At 36.0% G+C, this 12,500-nt stretch overlaps 1 protein-coding gene across 10 annotated transcripts in view; it reads left to right on the forward strand.

Annotated features, from left to right (window-relative positions):
- Nox4 (NADPH oxidase 4) overlaps nt 1-12,500 on the forward strand; it is a 178,832-nt gene that overhangs the window by 121,713 nt on the left and 44,619 nt on the right. For all 10 annotated transcript variants that reach the window (XM_031387254.1, XM_031387255.1, XM_031387253.1 and 7 more), the window contains one exon: nt 1,636-1,696. In XM_031387254.1, coding sequence (XP_031243114.1) covers nt 1,636-1,696 — 61 coding nt within the window. The remainder of the gene's footprint in view (nt 1-1,635; nt 1,697-12,500) is intronic.

The following is a 12,500-nucleotide window of genomic DNA, read 5'->3' on the forward strand; positions in this document are numbered from 1 at the left end:
TTTTATTGCTTCTATTTCCATTTTCAGATCTTGAATATTTTTATTCATTTCCTTCACCTGTTTGATTTCTTGTGTTTCTTTAAGGGGTTAATTCATTTTCTTTTTAAAAGCCTCTATCATCTTCATAATATTAGTTTAAAGTCATTTTCTTTTGCTTCAGATCTGTTAGGATATCCAGGGCTTCTTGTCATAGGATAGCTGGTCTCTGGTTGTACAAAATTGCCTTGGCTCTTGTTGATTGTGTCCTTGTGCTGGTCTTTAGTCATCTGGTTGTTCCTAGTGCCAGTAAGTCTCCAGGAAATCAGGCAGTTGTGGGCCAGAAAATGGAGTACAAGATACAGGGCAGTTTGCTGCTACTGGGTGTGCCTGAAGGGGACCTGGCAAGCAAGGGGGCTGGGGCATGGGTACTACTTCGTTGTCTTCACTACTAATAGATATGTGGGAATGCAGGCAGAACATTGTGGGACAGTAAAACCATGCCAAGAACTTGGTAAGATAGAGCAGGTCTGAGACCCTGGAGACTTACTTGGTGGGCACACACCCTGAGACTTAGGTGACTCCCCACTCCCTGCCAGATTCCTGGGCTGGAATACATGCTACACTCCCCACATAAAGAAATATGACCTGTGGCCACAAAGGCTCAGGACAGAGTTTTCCATGCTAATGAGGTACCTAGAGTCCCTGGGGGCTTAGCCAATAAGCATCCCTTCCCAAACATTCCTCCCTGCAAAAGATACTTAATCTTGGGTCCAATTTGAGAGGTTGGATATGCATCCATTTTCCACCATAAATAATCAATGATTTAGAACCTTGGACTGTTTCATCTACTACCACCATAGGGAACAGGTCTTCACCAACAGAACCACAACTTAATTCTCTGGTAGAAGGCCTCTCTATGTTTCCATACAACCACCTCCAAGCTAAGGGCAATCACAACTGAAATAAGCCAAGCTCCTCTTTCCCCAAGTCCCAGCCTAGATGCCAGTCTCCAGACTATATTTCTGACTTTGTTCTCTGCTCTTTCACAACTCCCAGCAGCTCCTAGATGTCCAAGAGTCTGAGAACCCCAGGACCCCCTAAACACTACCACCTTTCCCATGTCTCAGACTGTGCTTTGTCCACTCCTGAACAGTGTCTCAGTGCTTCCATGAAGCCCAGCACCCACAGAGGCTGTGTTAGATAAGAACAGTCAAACACAGAGCATTTCTCATCCAGATTGGCCTTGCTCTGAGGCCATCAGTACAGTGGGCCAGAAAACTGAGATTAGGAGGCTGGGTGAAACTCACTATTGATTGGTGTGTCCCATGGGAGCTGTCCCTGGTGCCTGCAAAGTTGATAGAATACTGGTCAGAAAATCCTCAACAGATATCTTCACAGGTTTTATAGTTACCTACAATACTCTATTAATTTTATTAGCATATTTTTCCATTTTATATGCATATTTATGGGTCTTCAAAGAAACTTAAATGATCTAGTGATCAGATGGCATTGATTTGTCTATCATATACATTTTATCTTGTTCTTTCTCATTAGTTGTGGATCTGGGGGCTTGCAATAAGAATAAAGGTTTTAATCACATCATTTTCTAATATATAATATTTAATCTGAATTGATGCTAGTATTTATATTTTTCAGTGTCCTACTGAAACCAAAGCAACATTTGGTGTCCACTTTAAAGTAGTAGGAGACTGGACAGGTATGTACCACTTAATAGCTTTAAATTCTTTGAAAAGAATGTAGTATAACAAAATGTATCAACATAATTGACTACTCATTTGTATGGAAAGCTATATATATTAAGAAATTCATTTTTCTTTGTTTATTTTGTTGTAATGCCTAATTTTTCTTATATTATTTGTTAAATCAGAATAATATGAGTACCAGTAATTATTAATAATGCATTATTTATGGGGTTTATATCATAGGCTTCTTAATGTCAGTTTCAATGACAGAAAGTAGGAAGGCTTAAATCTATTCCTGGAAAGCATGACTTTAAAGTTCAGGGTGGGGTTGAGTTTCAAAATAATCTACATTTAGATGAGTAAGACAATTAAGAAAGATGAGGTATTTGTTGTCATGCTTGGGGACACAAGTTTGAGACTCTGAAACTACATTCTAGAAGCAAAGAATCAATTTCCTCAAGCTGTCCTCTGAATTCTACACACATTTCATAACTGGTTTACACACACACACACACACACACACACCTTGTAAGGTTTAGTACATAAACACTTTGGATTGAAAACAAGCAACTCTCGGGCTGGCAAGATGGCTTAGCGGGTAAGAGCACTGACTGCTCTTCCGAAGGTCCTGAGTTTGGATCCCAGCAACCACATAGTGGCTCACAACCACCCATAATGAGATCTGATGCCCTCTTCTGGTGAGTCTGAAGACATTTACAGTGAATTACACAGGAGCAAGCAGAGTCATTCTGAGTTCAATTCCTGGCAGCCACATGATGGCACATGGCCATCTGTACAGCTACAGTGTACTCATACACATAAAATAAATAAATAAATCTAAAAAAAGAAAACAAGCAACTCTCAAGTTTAAATGACCTTGATGTATATCTATAACATCAAAACATTTTTAGAATAAAAGTTTCCTTTAATATCAGGTATTTTGGTGTTGCTTTAGCCATCTATTTAAGAAGAGCTTTATACTCTTTGAGAGATGTATTATACTGAATCCTGAACAAATACAAGTATGATTTGTTATTATAGTCTCTGGAACCAACACAATGGATAAGAAATGCACACTTAGTTAATGTTGGCATGTTAGTTCTTTAGAGTGCTGTCAAAAGAAAAGAGTGAAAGTATAAGAAAAAAACACAAACACTTTAAAATATATTTACAATTAAATAATTAACAACAATCTCTTTTATAATAGATTCAGTGTAGTATAGAGTTAGAATAAGAAAATTCATGGAGAAGACAGAATTTTTGAAATTTTCACATTGAGCAAATGTAGGAATATATAAGAAAAAATGTAATATTAACAAGGAAGTGAACCTCTCTAGTGAACGTATCATCCGTGAGGTATCATCAGTAAGTTGCTAGTGCAATCTATTACTAGCAAATGAAGACTTATACATTCTTAGAAACAGAAGGGAAGCAATCAGAGGCTTATGTATTAAGCCTGGGAAAAATTATTCCAAACAAAAGTTAAGAAATTAGTATTGGAAGGAAGAAAATAATTTTAAAATTGAGGAAAGATAGGATTTTGGATAAATATAGAATATTCAGGAGTGTAGAGTAAGGTTATTTATATAAAGAGGTCATTCTATGTAATAAAATGCATGATGTGAGTAATATTTTTTTGTATTTAAAGGCAGTGAACATGGAAGTTGAAAGTTGAAAAAAATGGGGAATATATGCTATGTATAACTTAATGGGAAAAAAGCCCAAATCAGTTTACAAAGATTGATTTAAAAAGATTGAGAAGTAATAACCTTCTTGGAGTCACAAAATATAATCTTAATTAGATAATGGTTATGCATTGGCATTCAAAAGAGATCACAGCAGTCCATCTATAGATAGATATTCATGTATCATGGAAAGGTTACTTCTTATGATATAGAAGAAAAAGTTGAAAAAATGAATTTGTTTTGACACTGTCTGGGAAATAAAGAATGGGGGAAATTCTTTTCCAGTAAGAATTTTAATATAGCAGAAATTAAGTTCAGCAATGAATGGTAATTGATAGAATTCTGTCTATAAAGGAAAATAACAAAAATATAATTTAATTCATAAGGGCAAGGAAAAGTTATATGATAGTTTGTAACTACCTATTGTGTATGATTTTTTCCCTCAGAGTCATTTTAGATCACAAGTATCTCATTAAAAAATAATTTCCTCAATATTTATTTTAATTACCTCCATTTAGAGCAGGTAATATGGTCAATCTGCAACCCTTTTGAAATTGTGCTAAAACACTGAGGGAGATGCAAGACCATTATATTCAGAGAGTGAAGTTCTATCTAAAATAATAAAATAATATGCATGGAAAGGAGCCCTAAATAATTGTGTCACTCACTGACATAATGTTTTAGAAGGAGATTTATTTTCCAGGAAACAACAGAGTTAGAATTATTGAAAGAAAAAATGAGAACATTTTTCTGAGATCAGAAACACTGAGTTTTTCTCCAAAATTAAAATTATGAGCAGAGTACTATGTCTAGAAGGGCCAAAGAAGAAGAAGTTAATAAGAATAAACATTGGAAGCTTTTTAAAAAGTGATACTGTTTATTCGTTTGTGCCCTCGGGCACTCATGTGTGTGTGTGTGTGTGTGTGTGTGTGTGTGTGTGTGTGCGTTAGCATACATTTCATAGAGTGCATGAAAGTTCTTACTTTCCACAGTAGTTAAGGATAGAGGTGCTTCAAGGCCCAATCACTTTTACCTGCTAAGCAATCTCTCCAACCCTGTTTTGGATTTTTAACTGTGATTTTGTTTTGGTGAAGTATGCTTTACCATGGGCATTGAACATTGCTTGCTGACAAGAGCTTGATATAGCGGTCTCCTGAGAGGCTCTGGCAGAGCCTGTCAAATACAGTGGCTGATGCTCCCATTCAATGTTTGTACAGAGCATGGGGTCCCCAATGGAGGAGTTAGAGAAAGGACTGAAGGATCTGAAGGGGTTTACAATCCCATAGGAAGAACAATAACATCAACCAACTAGAACCCCTAAATCTCCCAGGGACTAAATCTCCAATCAAAGAATACACATGGAGGGACCCATGGCTCCAACCCCATATGTAGCATGGAGTGGCCTTGTCGGGCATCAATGGGAAGAGAGGCCCCTGGTCTTATGGACTCTTGATGCCTCAGTATAGGGGAATACCAAGGTGGAGAGCTGCGAGTTTGTGGGTAGGTGGGGTAGCACCCTCATAGAAGTAGAGGAAGGGAGTTTCCAGAGGGGAAACCTATAAAGGGGTAACATTTGAAATGTAAATAAAGAAAATATCCAATAAAAGAAAAGAAAAGATTTAGCTCTGTTCCATACTGATCCTTTCAAGAGTAACCTACAATATATAGTGTACAAAGATGTAAATGGAATGGCTACATAGTTCTGGATGGAGACTCACCTGGTTTCATCCTTGTCTGAATTTTCATTAGGAATTGCATGTCTTGAATGCATGAGTGGCACATTAAATATAGAGGGCTATGCAATATAGGATTTTGTTCCCTCTTCCAATGACGATAGTAAAGATAGTCAAAAGAATTGAATTAGCATTTTATTTCTCTTCTATAATTAATCGTATTTATACTTCAAAGATGTGATTAAGAAAATCACCTTCACTATACTTCTGTCTAAAATATCTTATCTATGCTAGATGTGATTAATGTAGAATAATTTCACTATTTGCACATACTCTATATGTTTAGTCATTTAAATATAGATTATTTTAACTATTTTTTAAATTTCACTCGTAGTTATATATATATCCCAACACAATTATTCTAAATTTTTGCTACAAATAAATGCAATCACCAATGGATAGGTAATCATAGACATAAAATAGAGGGGCTATTATTTGTGTCATTTAATGGCTTTTTATTGACCCATGGTTATGACATTTTTGTATTGCCCATTATAATTTGCAGTAGTCATTAGCTATAGTTAACTGCTAGAGTATAAACTGAAAATTAAGGACAAAGCACCATGGATTTGCTTTGATAACATTAATCCACACTAAGCACAGGTGTAAGAAATATTAAATGCAACTTTAATCAAAGACATCCACAAATACTTGATTATTGTATCCTTTATGTCTATGGCATTCTATGAAGCATGCATACTTCAGGTACTATCCATCTGTTTTTTTTTTCATGAAAAGATGAAAATAGGATATGTAAAGATAGGATATGTTTTAGATATGTTAAATACTTTTTAAATTTGGAGTTTTCCTTCTATGTTATGACATTTCCTTATAAGACATAACATAATAAATAAATTATATTAATTTATGGCCATAACATATTTAGGGGAAATTATATAAGTTGTCATATAATAGAAATGACTTTGACTGCTTATTTTGCTTTTTATTCAAGTAGTTTTAATAAATTTACAGAATTGTAGTACCATCAACAATGTTATTATTTACTTATGTTTCTTTTTAAGCTTCATACATTGCATGTAATGAATTGTAGTTGTTTCACAGTATTGCTCTCTTTCATCCCTGTCTCCCCCATGAAAACATTTCTTTCCGAAAGGCCATCTTCCTACATTAAAGTCTTCTTTTTGTGTGTGACTCAATGAATCTAATTCCAGTTGATTGTATGAGTGTGCTAGAGGCTTATTAGAGCATGAGCAACTCATCTGTGGACTCACTACTGAAGAAATTGATGTTACCTCCCCTAGCAGCCATTTCTGCTAATAGGTCTTTACAGAGAGATGGGTTTTCTAGTTACTACAAAATTGCAAGTAAACCTGAATTCTACCAGTGAATCTCCATGCAAATGGAATATCTAAAATAAAGTGCAGAGTGAGTTATTTGGACATCTTAGATATTTTTCTGGGTGTCAGGTATTTATTTAATTCATGTGCATACAATTTAAAAATTAATCTAAGTTTATAATAAAAATCATTATCTGCTGCCATTCTCTGTGTCCAGAAAATATTGACACAGAGAGTATTTTCTATAGTTGTTATTGCTATGACTGTTGAATTCCTTGGATTGACACTGGTAAAACATAATTTTTAAACAATTGGTTATTGTGGCTAATAAATACCTATCAACCATCTACTCTAGGCTGTAGAAGGATAATAGTCTTAGAGACAGGTCACAGGTATGGTTTTCAAGAGTGTCTGAATGATTTTTACTTAGGTCCTAAATAGGCTATAACTAGTGGTTTCGGGTTGTACTTATTTAAAAGAAATGAGCTTATGAGGGAGGAGAACAATTTTGAGAATCCTGAGCTTTTGAGGAAAAAGGATAAAACTCTTTGATCCAATATGTAAGTGACCAACATGAACTTTCCCTAAGGCAACCTATACACTTCTTGCTTTATAAAAGGAGGGAGGGGATCATTTAGTAGATTTGGCTGAAAAAATAGTATTTTTGTTTTGATTCTGCCTGTCTCTCATGAAGATAAATGGTAGGATTAACACTGAAAATGAGGACTGGGAAGGTGTGCATTAAGGTTGAGGAGAATGAATGGATCATATGCCGTATTAAATTGATGAGTGAATCCTGGTGGCTCTTCTGAACTGTGCCAAGTAGTCTTCTGAGATGTGTGTTTCTAAATTTGAAAAACGGTAATTCAAAATAATTGTAATTTCTTTTCAGTTATGGTTCACTGTTGCAAATAGGCAGTTGAGCAGGTGGTAAATTGGATTTTAATTGACATAGTCCACTTCTGAGAAAATGTATTATATCTGCCACTTTGAATTTTCTTATACAATGGACTAGAAATTTAAAACATCAATCAAATTAAGGGACTTTTCTTGTTTAAAACTCTAATAATTTCCTGTTGCTTCTATGGTGAAGGTCAGATTGTCTCTACCATGCCCTAGAATGATCTTGTCTTAGTTAATGTGCTATTGATGGAAGAATGCATCATGACCAAGACAACTTATAAAAGAAAGCATTTAACTGTGGGCTTGCTTATGGTTTCAGACAATTACTTCACGATCGTAATGGAGGGAGGCAAACAGGCATGGCACTGGAGAACTGGCTGAAAGTTTTACATCCCGATCTGCAGGCAATAGCCAGAGAGAAACACAGTGGGGTTGGAAAGGGCTTTTGAAACTTCAAAGCCCACTCTTAGTGGCACACCTTCTGCAAAAAGGGCACAACTCCTCCAACAAGGCCACACCTTCTAATTTTCCAAATACTTCATCATCTGGGGACTAAGCATGCAACTATATGAGCCTACAGTTGCCATTTTCATTTTGACCACCACTGACCTTCAAGTTCTGGCCCTCTTTACCTCATTTTGCTTTGATTAACTTTTATGCCCATTAGCAACACTTCCTTTTACTTCTTTAATTTCTCTTGTTCTCTCCCATAATATACATGTCGTAACCTACCCCCAGAGAGCTCACCATCATCCTATGTCATCCTACCACCAACAAACATGCTTTTAATGTCTTTAGATCACAGCTTATGATTCAAATCATCTTAGAAATCTATAGACACCTTTGTATGGCTGTGCTTTTATTTTATGTAGGCTAACATCATACATTCTCAGCACTTGTTTTCATTGGCAACTGTAGAACTCAAGTGTTGTCATAGTAAGCAAGTGAATCTACCAGTTAGGGATTATTTTTCTTTTAACTGTCACTGTACTTAGTGTCTGAGAAGGCACATGCTCCTAGTAAATGTGAATATTTCTTAAGGGAAATGAAAAAAGAAAAGAATAAAAAGCACATGGAAATGTACAAGCAAGAACATCATGGGGTCCAATACAAAAGCAAAGGTAGCATATTCCTTCCATAACAGATGATGACAAAGCTTTATAACAGACTTGGGAGCTTATCTGGACCAAAGTTGGTGTTAGATATAAACATGACTGTCTTAGATAGCATAGTATTCCAGGGAGAGAGAGCTTGACTAGCTTATAGAACGTCCTGCTGCTGGGAGGTCAGGAGAGATTAATTTCCAGAAGCAAGGGCATGAGAGTAACTTAGTCTTCTCATAGAGGTGCTGGGGAAATATTGCAGAATTTCAGGTTGGAATTGGAAACAAATTTATTTTCATATAAGCTACTCTGACGTTTTTCTTCAGGATGAGGAAGGTCAGGTTAGAAACAAAAACAACAAATTAAATATTTCTGCTATTATTAAAGAAGAAAAAATTTAATCTTATATACTAAGAAGAAGGCTATCTAAAACAATGAGCATAAATTGCTGGCTAGCTTTATGAGAGTTATGGTTTTGGAGGAGTGGTAGGAGAGGTAGCGTTTGCTACAAACTACTATGTAACTGAAACAGAGTAAGCAAAGAGAATCAGTAAACAAAAAGGTATGTGTTAATGGGCTCTATTTCTGAATTTTTTGTTTCCAAACTTTCCCAAATCAAGGCAAGTGTTTGAATTTGTACTGATTTGGTCTGGGATTAGCAATGGGAATGAGAGGATAATACAGAGTGATTGCATGTATGTGTTGAAGGAAGATTTCTATGTCAGGAAGATATGAGCTAAGAGTGCCTATGATTTGTTATGAAAAACTGTTTCCAGTCTCAGAAGAAGCTCAGTGAAAGCTTTTGAAGATGACTGATTAGTTCATCTAATAAAATATCACAGAACATATTTGTTAACATACACGATCAACTATTCATTAAATATGATCTGAGCTTAAGCTCCATATTTCTTAGCCTCAGAAACTACAAAATTTTGACATTAGGAAAAGGAGTATTATGCTAAATGTACACACACACACACACACACACACACACACACACACACACACACACACACACACACACACACACACGCACCCTCACATGATTTAAATGTCTGTTTCCAGAAAAGAAAGCAAGTTACTTTGTCCTTGTTTTCTGGATGTGAGTATGAACTCTTTTCTCTTCGTAGTAAAAAAGAGCACATTTATAACAGCATGAAGTGTAAAGACTGCTTAGGAGATGTTAGGAATTTAACACTCATAGTGTTTTATTCTAATAAATTCATGTTTCAAACATGAAAACACAACTATCTTTTGTTTTATTCACTGAAAAAAAAAAGGTTATACTTATGGACCTAGAAGCAGTACTGTCATACTAAAGCAGTTTGTATAGATTATCACATTTTTATTTTCAAGTCTTAAGTTCCTAACAGAAGTTTATATTTTGTGACATTTAGTACTGATTAGTGTTTATATAATATTAAGGAAAATAAGAACAATGAAGACTTTTCTTGGTAAAATCAGTTCTTAATCAGTGTCAAACTTTGACCATTAACACTTAATGTCTAATAGTGGGCATGTCGCTTTTCCAAATCAATCTAGAGTTGATGTACTAAACAATTTGAAAGAAAGTAAAACGGCAAGGGATTTGTGCTCTTGATACAATCATAGTATACATTGAGAGTACTTTATATTTCAAGAACTTTTTTATCTAAGGAAACTGAAATTTTAAAATTAAATTGCATAATGTGCATGTATATGTACATATACATTTGTAACAAAAATTAATAGAAAAGGAGGCTATGGTTTGAAAAGGAGCAAGGAGAAGCATTTGATAAGGCTTGGAGGGAGGATAAGGAAGGGGGAAATTATATGATTACAATTTCAAAAAATAATTATTTATAGAAATTTAAAATTATTAAAAACACAAAATTAAAGCAAGTTTAACTGTACTAATTCAGATAATAGTCTTACAGTTCTTGCTGAGAGGAGCATGATGACAGGTGTCTTGTATAGTTGTCCTCTGAGAGGCTCTGCCAGAGCCTGCCCAATACAGATGCAGATGCTCACAGTCAACTGTCCAACTGTCGGACAGAGCATGGAGACCACAAAGGAGGAGTTAGGGGAAGGACTGAAGGAAATGAAGTCGTTTTCAGCCCCTTAGGAAGAACAAGAATATCAACCAATGAGAACCCCAGAGCTCCTAGGGACTAAACCACCAACCAAAGAGTACACATGGAGGGATCCATGGCTCCAGCTGCATATGTAGCAGAGGATGGCCTTATCTGGCATCAATGGGAGGAGATCCCCTTGGTCCTGTGGAGGCTTGATGGCTAGCATAGGGAAATTCTAGGGTGGTGAGGCATTAGTAGGTGGGTGAGTATGGGAGCACCCTTATAGAAGCAGCGGGAGGGACTGAGGAAAAGTGGATTGCAGAGGGGAAACTGGGAGGGGGGATAACATTTGAAATGTCAATAAATAAAATAACCAATAAAAATGTAAGAGAGTCTTAAGGTGGCAAAAATAAAACAATCATGGTATTAACTTCATTTTGGGTAAGATTGCTCAGCAGTTAATAGCACTTATGTTATCTGGAGATCCAGATTTGATTCCCAGAAGCTACATGACAATTTAAAACTATCTGTAAGTTCTAATCTATCAAACACACTTTCTAGATATGCACAGGCAACAGCTATTCAGGTTAGGCACAGGCAAAACAGTCATATTCCTAAAAAAATAATAATTTAAAAGATTAAAGAAAAGGAAATTTATAGACTTAAAATATAATCAAGTTTGGTTTTCATAGACCTTTGGATAGATATAGAAGCCTTTGATGTTTCAACCCATAAAAGCCTGAACAAAGTTAAAAAAAAAATCAACAACTTTTCTAGATTAGTAAAAAAAGATATATGTGCCAGGCCAAGTATGCTCTCTCATGCAAATCTGGATAGGAGGATTCAAGGAGTACCTGATACAGATACTCATCAGCAAACTTCATGGTTCCAGGGTCTGGGTAAAAGAATATGTATTGTCATTGTCCAACAGTTTGATTCCATGTGGACAAGGCTCAGCCATAATCACTCTCCAGTGGTTCATGCTTTTGTGAAATTGTTATCTGTAAGATTTTATGGTCTTCGTTAACAACGAGCTAGAGAAAGGACCCAAGGAGTTGAAGGGTTTGCATCCCGTACTTATGGCTCCAGCAGCATGCCTATAGCAGAGGATGGCCAAACCGATCATCAATGGGAAGAGAGGACCTTGGCCTGGTGAAAATTCTATGCCCCAGTGTAGGGGAATGCCAGGGCCAGTAAGCAGGAGGGGGTAGGATGGTGAGCAGGGGCAGGGAGGAGGGAACAGGGAATTGTTTTAGTTTTTGGGGTTTTTTTTATTATATTTTTTCCTTCTTTTCTTTTTTTTTGAGGGGAACCTGGGAAAGAAGGTATTGTAAATAAGAAAACATCTAATAAAAAAAAAAGAAAATTCAGGGAAACATATGAGACTTTGTGCAATGGATAGGAAAAAATTAAATGCTTTTAAAAGAACTGAGCATTCTCTTCCACAATAGCTTGTCTTCAGGAGAAATTATTTTTTAACAATGATTAGCCTGATGGGAACTCACTGACCATAACTTACCCAAGAAGTGGGAAACTGAGTAGTCCAGACCCTTACAGCTAGCTCTCTCTCCTTTTCAAGCTAAGAACTCAGGAGAAAAGCACTTCTTAACTTCACAGTGTCCAGGCACAAGCTCTCTGGCACACCAAGAGTGAATCAAAGGCAATAGCTCACACTCTATTTATCTCATTCATACACCTGCCTTACTAACAAACAATGGACTGCTGCTTCTTCCACCCTGTGCATCAATGCATGGATGTTTGATTTTGCACAATGACAGAAAATTATAGAATACACAAAGCTAGTATTCAAACTACATTTCAATCGGCAGTAATGTTAGAATTACTTAACTAGAAAGAGCTAAATCTGAATAAAATGCTAAGATCTTTGAAAGAAAAAGTAGACCCCTTGATAAAGTTGATACATAATGTCTATGGCCAGAGAGAAACTCAAAAAAGAACAGAGAGAAATGGTAAATACATGGTCATTAGACAATGATGTTGTGTTAATGAGGCTAAAGTTCATACTGAGAAGTGGTGAGTGA

This window comes from Mastomys coucha, unplaced genomic scaffold (assembly GCF_008632895.1).
Source record: "Mastomys coucha isolate ucsf_1 unplaced genomic scaffold, UCSF_Mcou_1 pScaffold21, whole genome shotgun sequence".
Taxonomy (NCBI): Eukaryota; Metazoa; Chordata; class Mammalia; order Rodentia; family Muridae; genus Mastomys; species Mastomys coucha.